Genomic DNA, 22,051 nt, shown 5'->3' on the forward strand with positions numbered 1-22,051 from the left:
TTGTACATAATCCTCGCCTATTGGCTTAGAATGGACTTCCGGTTTTACATCGTTCTCTTATTGCCTATATAAAGGGTAATTAATTGGGTAATACGTTTAGGGGAGTTATCCTAAGATTATTATTGCATTAATGTATTATATTAGCGTATGATTTACGATATGGTTGTGTACATCAAAATATTTAAACGGGAGGTTTCGTATTTTCTCAAGGCCTCGAAAATTTTGACCATCAATAGCACTCAAAATAACAGTGTTGTTTTCTATATATTCACTGTGATAAATCATTTTGTGAGACATGTTTATCGTGCAGAATTTCGCAGAAACAAGTTCTTGACTACATTTTTCCTGACAATTTTCTACCACCTACACAATTGCTTTATACACTGCTTTGAAACTCTTCTGCTATTATAGAACTATCAATTTGTGACATTTCAGTGTAATATTTTCAGCGCGCATTCTCCAGATGCAGTACTATCGGAAAATGCATAAAGCGGAAAATCGATTTTTTATGTATGGTCAAAAGCAAAGGGCCTGTTGAAAGGAAAAGGAGTACTACATATATTTCTAAGTTTACCAAGTGTTTCGCATTGGAAACGTCTTCAAAGCCTATTCGCGTGTTCTTTGCAACAGCATGACATGTAATCTCTAAACAACGGATGATTTTTCATATTCTTTCACAACACACACACACACCTCAATTGCACACAGTTTTCTATAATATAAAAATTAACCAAGTAAAAAGTGCTCATGTTACTAAAAGTCAAGTGCCTGTTTAAAAGATTAAGTGGTACAGAAATTAATGGAGTAAAATGCTACTGGTAATGTTGGATAATTGGAAATAACTTGGCTTTTTATGTTAACCTATGCAGGGCTCCTTTCAAACAAGTATTTCTTTTACGACTATATAATGAAGTTATATACTATCTTGGAGTAACGTAAGAAGGTAAGTAATGCCTTAAGGAATACCTTAAGAAAGCTATGTACCTGTCACTGTATTTCCTGTGCCGCAGTAGAAGTAAAAGCATCAATTAACATTAAGTCCTCCTTAAAAAATTGACATCAAAAGACTGATACCAATTGATAAACGAATCAAAGTATTCGCTCGTGATATTTGCGAAATACACGAAAATTTCAAAATGTCATGCCATGCATGATCGCGAAGTATATTATACAAACTTATTATGAAAAATATATAAAAAAGCTGTCGTACGATATTAGTCTTAGAACTAGCATCAGTTTTAAAACCATGCCTTGGATTCCTGTTTCCTTATTTAGAAGTTGCAACGGTACTTATGCTACTTCCCGATAGTACATGCAAAAGAACGAAAATATGTGGAATACCCAAATCTCCAGAACGCACCTCGCATCGGTTGGCTTGTACATGACGTCGTATTTTTCAACTTGTTCGACCTGGCTGGTGCTCCAAGAAACGCGGACAGACGTCGGATTCAGGAACATCACCGTTATATTTTCCGGAACACCGGGAATACCTGTCACCGATCCTGGAGAAGCAAACACTTTATGAATACATTATAGATTCAATATGGAATAAATAACAACTAAACAACAAGTAGTACTATGGGTCTTTTTATCGATAGAAATTAGGATGCAAGTGTGACGGTTGTTCGATATACCAAATTTTTAACCATATGTCTCCTTACTGTTGAATCGGTCACAGTGGTCTCGTAAACTGGTTAGCTCAGTCTTCTGACCTTGCTTTTCTCAATATCTTTTATAGGATATGTTGAAAGAAATTTATAAAGTTTACATAGATGTCCCAATTCATTAGAAAACATGCTGCAATGACGAATGACGAAAGCATGACGAACAAGGAATCGCGATACTTATCATCGTTTTTGTAGAAAGCGGACATTAATTTAGACTTAGCATCTAAAAGAACATTGAAAGTGATGGACGAGAGAATTTTTTTCTTCGTTACTATGCTCTCCATCATGGCAAAGAATAGAAAATAGCCTTGAAAATTTGCAAAGTGTACAATATTATAGTCTCACTATCGTTCTCTTTGAACTAGAGTACTAAAAAGAAGAAAATTTAAAATTGATTAAATTAGTGAAATTGAATTTGACGAAAATAGACAAACAACGAAGATAATAAAGTTACGTTGATTACCTCGTATATAATACTATAATATGTTTCTCGAACTGAGAAAGATTCTCAATACGGGATCCTCGATAAATAGGGTCCGTCGCTTCTCAATCAAATAACGGTTCCTCGAAATGGAAAGGCTTGTGATATTTTATATAACTGTATTATCGAGCCATGTTTTCATGAGATTTCGAGCATCAAAGGAAAAAATTGTATTACATCGAGAAAAGACAAAGCAATATAGCGAAAAGCATTTATACTTTCGTAGTTGCGTTTAGACTGAATTTTATCGGAATGACTTCAGCAATTTTATCTGGCAGACGAAATGAATTTTACTCGCTGATAGTAGTTTCGAGTTAGCAAGAAGAAAAAGAAAGAAAGAAAGAAAGAAAGAAAGGCGAGAGTAGCTATATGTACGAAATTTTAACTGGCAAATATGATTATTTATTCGAAAAATATTACAATCGAAGCAAACGTATTAAATAAAGTAGGGCATACCTACAAAACTAGCTCCTTGTAGGAATAGTATAGTGGCCCAAAGGACCATGCCGCCAAAATGGCGGGCCAGATATGGACCGCGTATTCTTTCACGCACGCGTTTTCCACTTCCGCTCTCTCTCAGATATGTACGAGTTTGTGCCTTATATATAACTGCTGGGTAATCTGCACGTGCACCTCTCTGAAAATTGGTGCTCATCTAGCCTCCTCTGCCGTGCTGCATTCTTCTTCTTTCATTCCACCATAACCACTATAAAAAACAATTAATAACGAAAAATAAACATTCGAATATTACGTTACTTATAAAAGGTGATTTTGTCGTAATATTATTAATTTTACTTTACATTGCTACGATACTATTCCCACATTAATCATTTATAACATTTTATTAATTAAAAGTATTCGATATTCCGTACTTTTCTCATAAAAGTTCAAATAAACTTCCTATTAAATTATAGAAATTGCCCGAAATAACAATACCGTTATTGCAGGATGAACTCGAAGGATCTCCAGTCGAAACATTGTACTTGCATCTCTTTATCCAGATAGGATACGGACAAATTCATCCCAGTGGTAATCTGAAACATAGTTTATGGAATCTACATTGATTGACTGTAATATCGTTCTTTTATAGCGAAAGAAGAATTATCTCAACACACGTCAGACGTAGTGAAATATTTTTCAAATCGAATTAGATATCGTTGCAATTATCAAAAAGCGATACACCGTATTACAAATAGATTTGCGTGATCCATTGTAGAAAGAGAAGCTACCGAACTTAAATTTTTACGATATCAAATAAAAGAAACAGCTATTACACATTTCCGAATATAAAACGGATATTAGGGTAAACGTGATAAGGATCGATTTGCTTTGGGACTGCGTATTAGTGACAATTTGTGCGTGAACACGATACAAATCGTTAATAAAGAGGGGCGTACGTAGGTGCTGACCTTTCCGCGTTGCGTGGCGCGCGCACAAACACTGTAAGTATGTACTCATGTACCGGTCTGTACCAGCGAAAATACTGAACGATGCCCCGTCGCGTTGGTACTAGCTAGCCGGCCGCAAGCCTTCGAGCAACAAATGAAGCTTGCGGTTTATATTGGCACGCCTTTATACGCAGTCTCGAGAAACTATGCTTCTAAGCTCTCGCGTACGATGGTATCGTGCTGCTTGCCCGCAACTTAGCATGCTTATCGTTGTCGTTACCAAGTTTCCAAAACATTTTATGACCACTCATATTCCGGCTATTACCGCTTTATTATTACTTTATTGTTCCGCTATTGCTTGTTCCGCTGCGCCATTGTAAGTCGTATATCGTCAGTTTAGCCACATTACGTGTTCCGTAGCATATGTTTTTTAACTTCCCCCCGTTTATCCCTTTGTTCTTAAAATAATTTTTAGAATCCTCTTGAAAACAATTTCCCATTCGGTAGATCAATACAGACATCGATTGGCATAAATACATATGCACAGTTTATTTATTATAACAATTATAACAAATTATATTTCACTCGGGCTAGTTAATAACAAATACTTCAATACACAGGGATCAAACAGATTTTGAATAGACGTAATAGAAACATTTGTATTTCTATCAAAATATTGTATCAATTACATTGCTCTGTTGTGACAACGAGCTCTCGAATCGATGGCAATGGAACAAATAGTTTTTAGCGGATTTCAGAGAGAATTGTACCATTAATTGACAAGTAAACTGTGTTTTGTGATACGGAAATACTTGAGGGGATTACGATTAAATGAATGAAACATCGTTCCGATCAAAAACAAAGTTTGGATTATAAAAATAGCTGCTGAAATCGAGGTGGTCCACGTCAATGAACCTTGCAAGCTGAGTCATCTGTGAAATTAGCTCCGTATGGAAACGTAAAAATATCATTGTTATTGCGTCCGAAAGAATCCCTATCAGGAAGAAAAAGAGTTGTTAACTAAAAATTGGCCAATTTTAATAGGCGAATATTTTTGTGACAACATCTCAAAGTTAGAATCTCAAGAATGAAAACTAATTAAAACATTTACTGCAGATGGAATATTTCATTTCTTATGCAGTACTTTTAATTTGTGATGAAATCGTAGTTGAATGAAACATGTCACGCAAATAAAATTCTTAATTTCAAGTACTCGATTATCGGTGGTTTCTTCACATGCATAGGCACATAGTTACAACGAAAATAGTAACGGATATTCCGCATTGCGGTAAATCCTGTTCATCTATCTTCAGGATTATATTATACAGATATTTCATAAAAACTAAATGATCTAATTATCGAAAGATTTAGCTATGAATTCTTTTTCCTCAATTTGTCTAAATCATTTTCAAAGTGATTCGAACTTTTTGTTATATATACATACAATATATTTGTACATATATTCGACACAATTTGGAACGTTTTGAAACCACGAGTAGCAGTATAATTTAAATCGAATCCTATTTCTTCCTTCGAAGTAACAAGGTGGCCATCTCTACTCGTCGAAGTTTCTGTTATATCGCATAATTTATATGAAAACGGACTTCATGCGTTCAGTTCATATTCATCTTCACTTTTGCTACTTGAGCTAAGTGACGCAGTGGTAGAATGGTTTAGCCTCGTTTGAAGTGCTTCTCTTGCTGTTGATCTTAGACTATTTTCAGAAATATCCCTATTATCGTCAATTGCATTTTATTATTGAGCTGCCTGAATACTTAAATAATATGCATACATTCAAAAACAACGCTAAACAACACTTGATATACACGAACCTAATATCGTTAATATTCAATCATTTGTGATGACTAATTTATAGCCTTCTCATTTTCTTTTAATTGACACTTTTTTTACACTTCATATATCAGACGAGGAATTTATGGGCCCTGTGATCTCTTAGTGATCACGTTTTCTACATTTATCTCCGGTCTCTGCTTCGTTGAGAAAACTTTTCAGACACTCATCGACCTCTTTCTTTTATCTTGTCGAATTCAACCTATCCGGAGTTTTTTTTTTCATAAATTTTCATATAAATTTATTTAAGCTCGTAACTATGTAGACAGCGTTTGATCTCTGAACGTTTAAAATATGAATAAAATTTTTACGCGCGTTATAAAACGTAGTTAATAAGTGTATTACGACCACGAATATTTGTGTATAATATAACATTTTTTTTCTCTGTCATATCATTCAGAATGAAAATGCAGGAATAGAGTAGTTCGCAAGTAAGAATACAATGTTGGGGCTGAATGCTGTTTTTTCCGATTGTCTTGGAAGCTCTCCAATTTCACTTTCTACGACAAGTTGTCCAACGCATTTGCACGAAACGCAAAAGGAACATCTCGCTGACATTTCCGTTTCTATTTTTCGCCTATGTTCCTTCTTGTTTTTTAGCTTAAAGCCCAGTGAAAGCCGACGAAACGTTTAGCTAGCTGTAAATGTCTGACTTTCGCTTTCTTCAAAGAATGTGATCATGAGCAAACAGTTGTAGTCACGAAAACTCAAGGCGTACAAGGTGCTTTGTGGTATACTTTCATGGTATCTATACTAGGCCAGGCTACAACTGCAGTATCGCTCAAAATAAGTCGGAATAATGCAACGAATTCTTCATAATTTAAGGGCGCACCTTGTATTAGTGTTTATATTGCCCAATGTTTCTTAGATAGGCGCTACAATTTATCGTTTGTTAAAAAAAACATTGACATTGTTGAGGATATCGAACGGTGTATGCATCGACCTATTTTTTGTAAACTCTAATATTTCATTGAAATAATGAATACACGTGTATTACGTGTTAAAGCTACAGATCCTTCAACGATTTGTTTATTATCGTAAATTGCTGATAATCATATGAATTATTAAAAAATACGTTACCGAGTGAATTTATAGGGATTTCTTACTAAGCACTGAATAAAAAGTAAAAAAGCTTCTAAGACAACTGTATTTGATGTTTTTAAAGAAAGTTTACGCGATTGCAATGCAAATATTCCAATTGCTAATAAAGTTTTTTACACAGAAAATTTGTAGCAAGATATACTAAATGAAGTATCTACTTTTCAAAAAGAACGCTTTACTTGAAAAAAAAAAAAAAAAAGAAATGTATTCTATCACTATTAACTATAAAATCAGCCCGTTCCTGTTGTATCGCTAATTTCGACTCACCCTGTACGAGTGTTGGAATTCTGTCACCAAGGTAATGGCACGTGCTACCACTTGTCCATGATTTATCTACAGAACCTCGTTTCGTCATTGTGGCTGAAGATTAATTTTCAAGCAGCCTCACTATTCTCATTGAATTCTATAACACTATACTCATTGAACGGATAGGTATCCTTGTTTTAACACCTCATTGCCTGTCCCGTGTACGAACTACATGTATGTATATATATACAAGTGCACTACAAGCGATGCGTGCAAAATTACGACAGTATTTTATTCAAATATATTTTGAAAATATTTTTCTTGTTTCCAAAAAAACAGAATATGTACATCTATCTAATTCCTTAATTTTGTTCGATACGAAATGGATTACATTACTTGAATTAATGATAGTATTCGTTGAATTATGTATCTTGAGAGGGATAGATTATATCAAAGTTACGAGAAATGATTAGATAATGGTTGATTATAATTATGACACCTTTCCAATCGTACTGCAGTTGATAGTATTAATTGAAGTAAACGCGGTGATGTAATAACCAATCTTTCGTGAAATTAATTGCGCGATACTATACGCGCGATACTGCGTGCAAACATTGTACAATGTTATTGTATTATTTTATCCTTAATAAATCTGCCACACACCGCTCGTTAAGATTGATTTTATGCATGCAACGAGCTAATTGTAAATGATAAACCAACATCATTGTTAAATATAGAACAGGGATTTTCACTTTCAAACAAAGCAGAAATTCGGGCGCTCACAGTTTACAGCAACGAAAAAGACGATACAGTAAAGAGATAAATATAGTAGAACAGAATTGTTATTAGATGCATGCTAACGCCTAGGCGCACCAACACTTACTGGCCGCAGCACCTTCAAATTCCCTTCTGCCTTCTACGCGTACCCTTTTTCACCCGACAGCAAAGAAAGTGCTATTTCTGCTGTGGGGAAAACCACTTCCCCGGGAGATATGCAAGGGAATGGTAATGGTAGCTCGAAGAAGTCGTACGACGTTACAAGAATTGTGTGCTCACATCGTCGAATTTCCGACTGCCGGAAATAGAAGAAATAACTAGGTGAACTGAAAACTGACATGTACAACATTTATCCGAAGTTCACATACTTCTACGAATTAATGAAGCGCCAATTGATTTCGTTATAATATTCTTTTTATTATGTCTATGATCCTAAAATGTAATTTATCTAATAGCTGTTTGAGTATGCATATTAAAAATAAATATTTTTTGTTGATATGTTTAATCAATTAATAATTAGAGAGGTAATAATACTTTCAAACATGCTTTAAAATAACTCCATTGTTTATTTTATATGGATTGTATATGTATTCAGTGTCAAACAGTTCAGAGTATTAATATTCATTCATATTCATATCATAGAATAACTTATCTGTATTTCGAGGATAAGAAGTACTTTTTGTTGAAATAAATAAAAGATCAGGCTAAAAATGGTTAACCAAGTAGTTCTAGACTGTTTACACTAAATTCTACATTTTTAATATTAAATTTAATATTATTCAGGATAAAACAGATGCTTTAAGGAATCAAATAAAATTTTTATGATAAAGAGTAATTTACTATGGCGCTCAATATCTTCGAAACTTGGTAAAATTGGAACATCTAGATGGAAGAATAAACAGCGATGAAAAAGGATTTAACGAATCCTTGGAATTTCATTTTATAATCACAGTGTTAAGAAATAGAATTGAATAACGTTAATTAACTGTCGTGTTAACGTAACGTTGGTTCTTAATAGGCTAAAGATTAAAAAAGCCATCATCGCTTTCTAGAAAATTTTCGCAAAATTAATTCAAAGAAGATTAATACAACATAGTATCGATTACTTATTTCCACTAGTCTCTACTATCATTATTTCCCTAAGGATTCAAAAAGTTGTTCCTCTGATGTTTACAGGATTCCAGGAAGAATACAGGAATTATCGAGCTCTAGAGCAATTCGATTGTGCGAAGAACATAAATATCTTCTTGGAGATTATCTTATCCATTGAGACCACGAAGAGATTTTGACAAAATACATAAAACGACGTAAAATCAAGATATTTTGAATTAACTGACGTGAGCATAGGATAATGAAAACGATAGCTGAAAATAGATGGCTTAGTAATTATCAAGATCAAGCTTTTCAATTCACTTTGACGTTGCATACGCGAGCAATGTAATTATGCTGATGTATGTAATAATATTAGCATAATTGACTCTAACTTGGCTAGTCGCATAAACAACTGTACCTAAATTTAAATCCACGTTCGCTGTTGGAAATTGAATTAATTATGGCGGAGATTAATAAAAGATGAAAATGAAATGTAAATTCAGACGTATATTAGCAAGAAAAAATATTATATTAAAGAATACAGAAAATAAGACATCTGCCTTTTCACCTGTAAATTACATTTTTAATTAAAAATTTTAATAAATCCTTATTAATTACAGGATGAAACAATCGCGTTTTACAAGAATGTTCCAACACTTAAAATGTATATTCCATTAAAAAAGCAATATATCGTTGGAACGTGCTTTTTCTTATCTTTATGAAGTTATGCTGTTATAAATACTTAAAACTTTTTGTTCCTTATCTAAAAACTAATTGGTACTATAACCTGAAAAATTTCTATGACCATTACGAAGCCTTGTAATCAATTCGAGAATATGCATTTGGCACTCGTTCAGAAGCCGTTAATTTTGCCCCCCTCTAGTTTAGCCATAAACACAAATTTTATTGGCTTGAAAAATGTCTTTATCAACTGAAAATAAAACGACAAATAAAAGAGTAGCAAGGGTCATACACAAAAGCCACATAAAAACTACCTTGTTTGTGCTGTAGATGTGGGTACACAGATTATAGCGCCATTTAAAGCACCCAGTACATTTAATCCATTTTTCATCCCTTTATGTCGCTCGACAACTGCTTGTTATACCTACAAAGCACAGGTCGCATTCTATTCGTCTCAGAGGCGAAATTCAGATCAGCGGAGGAAAAGTAAATTAGCCACAAAGTCATTTTTCAATAAAATTGCTTTAGTAGCAATATTCTTTATTAATATGTCTTAATTAAGAATAAATATTCTTTTCGCTCATTATTCCCTTTATTTTGCCCTTTAATCGTGACACGATATCTCATGGAACTAAGAACTTTTCTTGCTGAGCTATTGATCGAATTACAATATTCATAGGTAGTTAATGATGGTGGAAGCTTTGAACAATACATTTCCATGTTTCTTTTGTATTACGGAAGAGAAATCTCTTTTTACGTTCGAGTTATTAAATTTCTATTGATTATCCTGTACATACAAATAACCTTTGTATTTTTACGAAGAAAAAGGCACAGAAATTAATATCATATAAATAAATATCGTGAGAATTTCCTTCCACAGCATTTATAGAAAACAATCCCATACAAAGTTTACTCTTCTTCTACACATTTATTAACCCCTTAACCTACAACTACGGGCATAGCCCGTAGTAGTAGTACCAAACGTAAATATTACGGCCATTCTCGAACGCAAATCGTAGGTTAAGGGGTTAACTATAACTACGAGAAGTGAGAAAGAGAAGTTGTAGTAATTTGAGAAATAAAAGGACGATCATTTTGTTGCGGGTTCGGCTTAGTCTGGATTTCGGGGAAGAGGGAAATAAATGATGATTGAGATATGACGACAGAGATGGTAATAACGTCAAGAAGGAATTTAAATTTTTGTGAAAGAAGAAGATGCCTATGGTTGTGACCAGAATCTGCGTCAAGGAAAGCACCTGTCTCTAGGGAGAAAGAGTTGAAATGGCTAGAAGAAGGAAGGGAGAGATAGAACGGGAAGCTAGTCTGAGATCGAGCTTCGGTTGAATCTGTGGAAGTCGTAAAATATAAGAGTGTCGTCTTTAATCCGTGTAAAAGTCGTTTGCGGCTTGTATTTTCGTTCTTTCCTCTTGAACATATCGATAAGACTGACTTTTTCCTGGAAAAGGATCCCGTATCGGTCGAAGTTTAAGATCGCTTGATAAATTCTACGAAAATTGGATATTACGGTAAATTTTGTACTGGTGCTAATATATTCTTTTGTATAGGTAACAATAATTTATCAATTGATAATATTATAAATATTTCTTTTAGAAGTTTAAAATTTTTCGTCAAATAGTGTAATTGAATAATTTAATAAATTAATAAAAGAAAATTCTGGGCACGATAAAATGTCAATTGAAAAAGACAGAGATAGGAAAATATGAGTTCTCATTAAAAGATTTTCTTTCCAATATTATTTTTATAACAATATTAAAACGATTAATTATTGGATACTCGACGTAAAAGAGATGAATGAATTACGAATATGTTTCCATAATACGAATTATCGCTTGTTCGAATGGTCAATGATATTGATTAGGGTAAGAAAATGAGCGCAAGCACCGTAGTCACTAATGTGCCGCACTGGTACGTAGGTACTTGTATATATACTATTGAAAGTACACGGCTTCGCGTACCCCTAAGCGATTACGTTGGATAACGTGTGCCACACGACAACTAGGCCGATGCTACGTCAGATTGGCATTAAAATGTTCCGAGTAAACTAGAAACGGGACTGCAACGATTTCTATTCTATCAAACTATCAAACCATCAAACCGTTCTATATATAATTGCCCCTTTTAAATATATTACCCTTTGATATTTCGTGATATATTATATTACAAATTACGGTGAAATATATTAGAAGGATCGAGCAATCGACGATTCGATTATTATTACAGGTATATATCAAGCGGTTTCTAGGGTAAATATTGAAATCTGTGGCAAATCACGAGACAAAGCAATTTTATAATTAAACAAAGTACTAATTCTGTGATTAATCCAATTCAGTTTCATTTAATATGTACAGGACTTTCATTTAAATTGGATTGCTAACTATAAGAAAGATTAAAGAGGGTTTAAGGGGAAAGAAATTATATTACAACGACATGGAGATTCAAATTAGATACGTAACAAATTTTCTTTTTCGAAGTGATTAACTTCGATCTCTGATTTTATCGAATATTTATTGATTTTAGTATCTAGATCTATGCACTTGAATCCGTCACGGACTCAATCAATTGTCTAAATTTGTACACCAGCGCGCCTAACAAGTTTAGATATAAAATTTAATAGTTCACTATCCGAATATATAGATTTAGATTCCTCAGACATTAAGCTATCAACATGAGCTTTATAAAGTATTTATCTTTATTATTAGTTTCTATGATAGTGGATTAAACATGAAAATCACTTCAAATGGTACTTTTGCGAGAGTAAAATTGATTGGATTTCGCAACGCTATCGGATTTCTGTAAGATTTAACTTACTTTCTGAAGCTTATAAAAATCCAATCTCGATTTCAGATTGATTTTCTGACGCGATATTTTTGTCTGGAATGCTTTGATACAGAAGAAAAGAAAGAAAACTATGTGTATCTCGCACAGTTTTATGTTGCGGCGCACAAAAATGTTTAACCGTGCTATTCTCCTCGAGTCTATATGCCTCGAAAAATTCAAGCGGAATGCTCTTTCATTGAATTATAGGTCAAAAGCAAGATTGATAAATATCTTCAATAATAATATTTTAAACGAGGTTATTGAAAGTAGTTAATGGCAATAACGGTAAGAGGTATAATACTTGAAATGAAACTGGAAGCTATTTTCTATAATTATTCACTTGGTACAAATGAGAAAAGTAAGAAAAGTGGATAAACAGAGATCTGCTTGATCTAATTGCAAGCGACAAGTGAAAGCCAAGTTGAAAGAAGATAGTCACTTTGTTATTTCGAAACGATAAGGGTAGATTACAATATTGGTTTTCCAACAATAGAAAAACCAATACAAATACATAAAATACATCCTTATGTACTTGAACACACGACAACCTTCATTTACTATAGAGCGTAATCAATGATGCACGAAAAGTATCGAATACAAGCCTATTAAGAACTACTGTGTGCGATATATTTGAGTTAGCGAAGAAAACTAAAACTGAATATTCTGTTCTTATACTCCTTATTATTCAGATAAATATAACCTCTATCGTATAATACGCTGCATACGAGACTTTGCATCCTATTCAAAGAGGCATTCAAAGAGGTGTTTGAGACCTATACGTATGTGAGTAGGCTTTGAAATGTTGGAAAGACAAAGGCTGCTTCATTTAAAAATGGCACACAAAAATGTTCCTACATCATTTTCACATGAAAATTCTTTTCACTCTAGATTCACTGTTTATGATTGTCAGCGATAAACTAAAGAAATATTAAAAGCATGGTAAATTTTCATTCATTAACTAATATAGCTTTATTCTATACTTAATCGATAAAGTCGCATGTAACAAAGATAGTAATGAGATCGAGTGACCCCCGAAATTCTATGACGAGAAAAAGAATTGCATGACAGAGCCCTCTTACACAATGAATATTATTAGCGAAATACAGATTATAAGTTACTAGTGCTAATTAATTGTTTCATGTAATAGTAACGAGTTTAATAATAAAAGAAGTCTTATATTAGATTTTGAATTACAACCCAGCTGATAATATCTTACACAGCAAAATTATAAAAAATTGTAAAATTATAAGAATATTTTGTATTTTTCTACAGAAATCTGTCAAAGTATTTGCATATAACCTACAACTTGTCACTTGGTAATTCTCCAATATTATTAATTATAAATTATTGTGCAAGAAGATGATCTGTGTGCGATTAAATATCGTGTTATTATGTACCTTTTTATACAAGTCTTATAAACAATTCCTTCTGATCTCGTTCATTATCCTCGATTTTTAAGAAATCCATTTCCTTTCACGAGTCAGACAGAATCACTTGTTCATTCTTATATCGAGTTTGTAATAAATATATCCATGTTTAAAATTCAGATATTTATTTCTTTGAACGTAATATGAGAAACGATTACTCTGCTGGAAACACTTCACACAACACGTGGCCTTTCCTAGAATTCACGGCTTTGTGTTTAAAGGGTTTGAATATACTCGACCTGCCGCCAGGCAAAACATCCCCACCAGCATGAAATTTAAGGACATAACGGTGGCCTGGAATACCATTCGATTGTCGAAAATTGAAGAGACATGTCAACTCGTTTCAGGTACGTAACCTATATATTAACTGCATAACGTGTCCACTACTTTTTTCTCTATATAATATTAGATATTAGGTTCGTTTGATTACTAATTTATTTGTCAATTTATAAATATTATTACAGTAATGTTAAATAGCCTTTCTTTAAGCTTTTTTGTACTTTTCTCTTCGATCGTGTATTCAGCTATTAGACATGTTGATAATCTGTAAGTAAGTATACAGCATTAGTTGCTTTTGATACAAATTTTGAATTCGATTATTGTTTCATCTGAATATAATTGGTAGTAAATTATAACTTATTTTATACATTTCATGTATGTATATTATCTTATACAGTTGTTTTAAACTCCTGGTTTCCTTTTGTACAGATTATTGGTTAATGGCGAGAAAAGAATAGGAGTTTAAATATGAACAATTTGACAATGAACAATCAATTTGATGGCTTTTTATGGGGATTGGGTAATGTTTAATTTACCTTAACGGAAGCAGTCTAACGTTTTACCACTGGATCTACTAAATTTTTCACTTATAAAATAAATAACATGCTTCAGAAGTTACTAAATTTTCATTTTTTAAATTTCTATATTAGAATCCAAATTGTTATTAGAATTATATATCTAATAGATATTAATCTTCCATTATTTCAAACTTTCCAAATAATGAACATTAGTTTACGTTTTGTTACAGATTTTACGTAATTTCCATTTCGCCAATGGAATTCGACTTGGAATTCGATGATTTTTCCGTGATAACCACCCTTGTGTTAGAAAATGTGAATTCTTACACTCGTGATAACGTGAGATTTTCTAAGCTATTACAACATCGATGGTAACATCCTCCGCATCTAGCTGTGAGTCACATGCATTTTTGTTTCTTTGGTCACTCAATCATGTCGTACGATGAAAGATCCCAATCGACACGAGTGATTGGTTGTATTACATAGAACTTTTTACGAATATAATGACCACCATATATTTATCATGCAATATTTATCAGTGAGTAGTAACATTTCCTTTTTCTGTCTTTCATTTATTAGTGTTTTATTGGAGATAGGTCTTCTTGCATAACATGCTCTTTTATATATATTAATATCATGACAATAATTTATTTTATTTCATCTTTTATTTCATTATAATATTATTATATAATATAGTATTTATTATTTATTACATTATAATATTATATATGATTAAATTATTTGATATTCATACATGTTATATACGGAAAAATAACTAAAAATGTAAAAGAATTATTTCTATATAAAAATATTCCGTATTAAATTTCACGTGCAAGAAGAAACTTCGTGATAGTCAGATTTCGGAATCTAAGCAACGCGTTTTGAACACTGCTTTCATATATTCGAAAATATGTTTTGACAAAGGAATCACTGGACGCTATTTTCATTAATATGTAATTTGTAATCAATTATTATATTGCATTGTGTTTTTCCATTGAAATTCTTTTTTTAATGCACTACTGAATTCTCAATAATAGAATAATTTTTCTAATTCAAAGTAAAATGAGGAAATGCAAACTGAAATATTAATAGCTCGTTAGATAAAAGATGGGTACATTAATTATTTTTAGTTCAGGATTTTCAGATTTAACACTTTGTACGTCTATTAGCAGTTTCCCGATCACGTGCCTAGGTGCTACATGGGTAAAGGAAAAGCAATGGGCACGATGACCGTAGTTCATAAGTTTATAATAATATCTCAGCGACGGTAGCTATGCGTTACTGTATCGTATACGATGTATTTTCCACATTGTGTATATGTGGATAGATTGTGAAATTGCGTCACTTCGTTTCGTCCCTTGATCTATCTAAATATCATTATTTTTTTACAATACATATACAGTCTTCCAATTATAAAATTACTTCTAATTAAAATTGAGATTATACATATTTTTATTGCGCATTGGTTTTACGCAATGGTGGCTAGTCATCGCCAGTTGACTTTGGAAACATAAATAGAAAATGGTATGTAAATTAGAGTGTGAAAGCAATAAAACTCGGGTATTGGAGGCGCCCCAACACATCCTCTCTCGTGTAGACTTCAGTACCCGGCTGATATGTGTGATAATCGTGTATTGTGCGTGCGTTGGTGTGTTTGTCTTTTGCCATTTCTTAAATATAGGGTTAGATAGATAGGTAGCATATTCTGTGATGTGCGTGTTAGTTATAAGTAGGTATCACCAGGGCAGATTGATACAGTCTCTGATCGGGTAAGCGCATTTTCGTATAATCAATCAATCAACCTCTGAAATTATTATTTGAAAAATAGATGGTGAAATTGGCACAAATGGGGAATGATAATCGTCTAATTTCTTCTATCGATTTTTCAAATTTGACGATTTTATCACGCTATCGCGATCGTAATCGCGAAATAGGACTCGAAACGCTCGTATATTGCTCGAGGTTCTGTATATACATGTACGCGTGTATGACCAACGATCGTTATAATCGTTGTTCGTATATTTGGGCATTTAGGTTTCGTGATTTATCATTAAAAGTAATTTTTTGTTTGCGATCTCGAGCCTAGATTTAAGTTTCAGCATCGTGTCCGAAGCAAAAAGAATCCTTATAAGCTCGAGAGACTCTATGGCAATTTGCCATAGAAGAGGGCAACTACTAATGGCTTTCCATCCAGAGGATGAAGAGTCATTATTGTTATTACTTCGTCACTATGCTCGCTTTTAGAATTTTAGCTGTAGTAGTAGTATTTATAGTGGTAGTAGTGGTCTATTTCTTGGCCAACGTAGATGTTGGTTCACCTTCATATTGGGCAAATTGCGCCTTTTTTGTACTGCCAGTAATTAATTACTGTTACGACTGAACGTCAATTTCAGTTTCAATTGGAGTTACGATGGAGTGATCGTGGTCGCTTCAATGTCGCTAATTATAATATAATTATAAAATATTATAATTATAATTATAAAATATTGCGATCGTCTTTAATATGTTTTATTATGAATTGTTAGAATTTCTAATGTTTTATTTTATCTAAGGCTGAATTAGAAAAATTGTGACTTATAATTAATTTTGTAGTGTTGCATTTTTATGGCTATTGCAAATATTTTTCCGTCTAATAATGCAGGAAATATTTCTTTCTTTATTTCTACAATAACTACTGTTGAGCAGTAGTTTCCGTATCTGACTACTACTTGATTCAAAAAGTTTCAGTTTCTAGCTTAATAATACTTTCAAAGTTGCTGCATTTTATTTTTCTTAAAGAATAACACAGAAACAAAAATGCAATTTCTCGGATCATTTATTTTGATGAATATAAACTTAGTAAAACAACTTTGAAACTACGAAGATATCAAGTCTTCATAACACTGAAATCATCAAACTTTTACAATCACAAGAGAAGTACGTACTGATTAAAATAGTCCTTAAATTTGATTAAAAATTTTCAATTTTAACAAAAGTTATACTATTGATATTTATCTTGGAACGATATTTGTTATATAGATAAAATCCTTAATGAAGTGCAATGTTGTTTAATTCCTTCACACGTCTCATAATTTTGTCACGGAATGTTGTCTCCTGTGTAGTTGACAAAAATCGATTGGCTATTTTAGTCTAGTGGGGATCGCAAATGAAGATACACTGTTTTATGTCCAAATTATGTAAACAACGTGCGACGCATGTGTCGTTCACGCGGAATGATTCATGATTGCTATCTGCAAGCTTAAATATCTTTTCCGAAATCGTAATAAACTCATAACTTTTCTCATTCCAATAATAACAGTTGTAAATCTTTTATTCCAGCAATAAAGTCTGATGTCGAAAATATTTGAGAGAAATATCACGGGTGACTTTGCAATCGTATATCAGCTGTAATTATAGGTACTATTCTTTTATACATTTGTTTATATTGCAATCAATTTTAATGAAAAAAGTGCAAAATTCATACAGGTTCAGGCATTAACTGTTCTCTATGAAATAACGGTCGATAATTCTTTATTACAAACATCATCCATTGCAGCAAAAAGTTTGAAAAACACGTAATATTTCTGCTCTTTTATGTCTGTTTAATTGCACATAACTTTTTTTTGTCAATAATCGTAGAACTTAATTTAATCTCAAATTGCAATTTTCAACTTTACGCGATCTCCTTCGCATAAAAAAATAAAAATCTGCTTAATACTTTTATATTCTCCTTTTCACAATCAGTTCAATGGAAGTAACTTTATTGTCCATATCCATAGAAATATATATGCATGTATATATTTCTATCTCTATTCTAAAATATATGGATCGGTGCATTAATAAAATGAAAAAATCAAGTATCGTTTGTGTAATTTATGAAAACTTGATTGCATGTCAAGCTATCTCGACTTTCATCCAAAACATTCAAGACAAAGGAGATGTAAGCTAACAATAAGCATGGATGGAAGAAGTTCTTCCTTTATTTAAGAAAACTTACAGGTGACGAATCGTAATCGATGAAGACAAATTCCTCTTCTCGTGGAATCTTTCTTCTGGAGATTCGAAACAACGATAGGAGTCCGGAGAAACGAAAACTGATGTGCTAGCAAGAATAGTATGGATTTTCTATTGAATCGTCCTTCCAAGTATATAATTTTTCTATCATTAGAAACTGTTTCGTATAACTTATTTCATAACGGTGCGATGGTATGTATCAGTTTCCAACAGAGACAGTGATAAATCTGAGCCGTCGAAGTTTTCAAGTTCTAACAAGCACTAGAATTAAACGAAATTTTGATAAATACTTTCATGAAGATAAATAGAGACAACGATAGTACAATATAGCGGAAAAAAGAAATCTACAGTGATACAACTAAAGAAACCGAAAACAAAAAACGAAATACAAAATAGGAGGTCTCATTTTATATTCAGACGTGTATGTATCTACCTTTTCAGCGTTCGAAAAAAGTAAAAGCGCTTTGCCATGAATGCATATAAAATTCTTTATTGCTTGAATGCACATTTAAATATAAACATATAAATATGCATTTAAATAAAACCAATCATTTGCGTAAAGCATTTTCACGGAAATCGAAGAAATCTTTTCATCTGGATATGTCAAAGTATTGCTGCGGAAACGATAATGAGACGTTTCAACGATTATCGAAATTTTCTGTGATGAAAATCTCAGCTGATCTTCGCGAATTCACGCATTCATAATTTGACGCGCTTCCAAAGCACAAGCAATCTGCAATCAACGTTTATTGTTAAACGAAGCAATGCGCGGCAATCGAAATGCATAAAATTTGACGTTCGAGTCGAACGAAAACAAAGAAGTTGGAGAAACAATGAGTGAAAAGCAAAATAGAGAAAAATCAAACTGTTCTCTCCTTCGATACAGTGCATCATCAAGTATTTCAACGGTACGTACGTGACAATGTTACGGATCGTACGCAATGGTGAAATGTAATCGCGCAATGTCACTGCGAGAAGAAGCTAAAGGTCAGTTTTCACGGTGAAGGGAAATTAATCGGTCACTTATAGATAACTAGAGTCATGTAAAAATGATAAGCACCAAGAATAGCGTGAATTCTGGAGCACACTTCTTTAATAACATTTTTATATCAAATGCGATAAAGTATCTCACGAGATCGAGGATTTGTGTCGGAATTATAACTTACGTCGCAAACGTCTCGTCTCCGAATACGGAACTTATATACGGAACAAACTGTCGATTTACGAGTGACACAGTACGGATAACCGCGAATCAGAGAAAACACACGAAATCGCATAGAAACGGACGAACATCAAATTCACGGAACAAGTTGCATAGCTACCATGGATGGCGAAAAGAACTCGACTACCGGTTTTGGATTCGGCGAACAGAATTCTTGACAGTTTGAGGCTAGAGACGGTGTGACAGACTCAATGACACTTTCCGAAAGATAGAAAAGTATACACGAAGAACCTCGGACGGAATGTAATGATACGCGCGCGTAACGCCTGCTACGGAGGATGCGGTACCACTGAACGCTAAGGGGTTGCCGCTTCATAGGCGTCCCCGACTCGCTAGGGGCTGCTAACCGTGAGGCCAGCCAGGGTTGTCGGTAGTTGTAGTGGTGTGGTACTAACGTCGGTGGTGGTGGAAACGAGTATCGAAGAATCACACTGCACGGAGCCACCTGCCGATGCGTAACATGTACCAAAGTTTCGCTTGTCGAATCGTTATCTGTTTACACACAAAATATCGTCGTAGAAAATTGCTTGGAAAATACCGATTATCTCATTGTAAACGAGATGATCCACACTCATATATTGAATGTCGGATGTTGTTGTTTTGTTTTTGGCACAGGATTAGTGTCTATATTGTAAGATTTATCAACATATGTGATATTGTATCGATGTTCTTGTACTTTTAACGATTAACCCTTTGATGGTGTAGTTAAATGACGAAGAATTCAGAATGAACGATTTAGAAAATAAGTGTTTATTTGTCGTTAACGTCATTTGGTGTCAAATACAAAGTATTTTTAATTCTCAATCTGACAATTTTCAGTCCTCATTCTCTTGCGTCGTTATTTTCAAAATTCATTTCTTCGTTCTCGCGGTTCATAACTCACAAGCGTACGTGCGATGATCAGATTGCACAAGTGCGAACAGTTTCTAGTTTTTCCCAATTTTCCATTTCTACTATTTTCTCCGGGTCTGTCTTTATCTATCTCAACTTTTGTCTTTCCTTTTCTAATACTATTTCACGTCCGGAATTGTTCCATTGCGACTCAGTAATTGCATCGGCACTGGAATCTTCGATTCTCCTGAATCTACGTCAGACTATTCCTTGATTTTTCTACTACGTCACTCCGTTACATGTACTTAGTTCATTACTACTGATCGTTATACAATTACGATATGTTCAGAAGTTAGACGTTATTAAAGATGGTGAACACGTTAAATCTTTCACTTTGTCTATTGTGTTTACGTGATAACAAATAATATATTAAAATATCAATCGATTGGATTAACCTTATCCAGATTAGATTAACATTCGCTGATTAGATTAAACTCTTATGACATAAAATACATTTGTATATAAGATGTTAAATTAAAGTGTTTCATTTTATCAAAATGAGCAACATTCAACGGTGAATTTCAAAGACTAAAAATGGATAATTATAAAAATAATTGTTGATAATTATACATTCCTTTTGCCAACCATATGTGTTTAGTAAATAATTATTTATAAGCTCCCAAATAGTTTTCCGCTTTTCCTGAACACTTATTTAGGTTATGTCACTTTTGAAATATATGCGCGATATATCTAGCCATACGCATATTTATATTTTAGTCAAACGTACCTTTATATTTCTAAACTTTCATAAATATATTTTAAAAAATGGTTTTTATGATTGACATTTTGCATAAATTGTTAACCAGCATCAAGGTCCCTTTGGCGCAGAGGATAGCGCGTTGGACTTCTAATCCAAAGGTCGCGGGTTCGATCCCCGCAAGGGATGATGTGTTTTGCATTCAGTAATAGAAAATTATCTTTCTGAATTGCTAGACACACTATATGTTTTTGAAAATGTCATCGTAAACAGTTTTAACTCACCCGTCGTAACTACATTCGTTCGTACAGCAGGTAGTAAATTTTATTTTATGTCTCAATCGATAAAATTACTTTTTAAAGAAACTTTTAGCATAAAATTGGAACGAGAATTCATGCGTATTAATAACGATTCTCTTATATTCTTCTCAAACTTCAGAAGTTTTCCAACAATTTATGCTTTTCTCCTCCAAAAAGGGTAGATTATATTCATTGAAAGAAAAAGAATATTTTATTATACGAAAATTGAACCGAGGATTAGCATAAGCGGCAAACAATCTTGCGCTCGGTTTCCGAAACATACCTGCCATGTAGAAGAATTCGTATTTTATCTCCGGAACTTAATTTAAAACAAAATTCAGAGCACAATTTCCTACCTTTTCACATCCTTTATACGACGTCAGTGAGTGGAATCGAAAGGGAAAATGTGTGGGTGAAAGAACTGGAGTAGAGGTTTTCAGGTCAGGTTAAGAAGCACTCGTTATTGGACCGAAATATATAAACGTGTAAGGAAAGAATCAGATTTTATTGTGCTCAATAGCTACAAGAATCATTGTTAAATAAAGACCTAAGTATCTATTCGATATAGATGATATCTCACTTAAATCGAAGATCTTAATTATT

The 22,051-nt window shown here is 33.1% G+C and overlaps 1 protein-coding gene and 1 non-coding gene across 17 annotated transcripts in view; one reads left to right on the plus strand and one right to left on the minus strand.

Annotated features, from left to right (window-relative positions):
- The window catches only part of LOC126864483 (uncharacterized), a 45,317-nt gene extending 24,635 nt beyond the window's left edge, over window positions 1-20,682 (minus strand). For 2 of the 16 annotated variants that reach the window (XM_050615884.1, XM_050615871.1), the window contains exons 1-6: window positions 19,506-20,680; window positions 18,323-18,600; window positions 3,085-3,182; window positions 2,605-2,854; window positions 1,361-1,502; window positions 985-999 (exon numbers count right to left, since the gene is read on the minus strand). In XM_050615884.1, coding sequence (XP_050471841.1) covers window positions 985-999; window positions 1,361-1,502; window positions 2,605-2,803 — 356 coding nt within the window. In that variant the 5' untranslated portion in view covers window positions 2,804-2,854; window positions 3,085-3,182; window positions 18,323-18,600; window positions 19,506-20,680. The other 14 variants (XM_050615876.1, XM_050615875.1, XM_050615878.1 and 11 more) reach the window with 14 other exon arrangements.
- Window positions 20,683-21,265: 583 nt separating this feature from the next.
- On the plus strand, window positions 21,266-21,338 carry Trnar-ucu (transfer RNA arginine (anticodon UCU)). Its single transcript has one exon. It is a non-coding gene; the product is annotated as a tRNA-Arg (tRNA).
- Window positions 21,339-22,051: the final 713 nt, after the last annotated feature.

Source organism: Bombus huntii, chromosome 4, assembly GCF_024542735.1.
Source record: "Bombus huntii isolate Logan2020A chromosome 4, iyBomHunt1.1, whole genome shotgun sequence".
NCBI lineage: Eukaryota > Metazoa > Arthropoda > Insecta > Hymenoptera > Apidae > Bombus > Bombus huntii.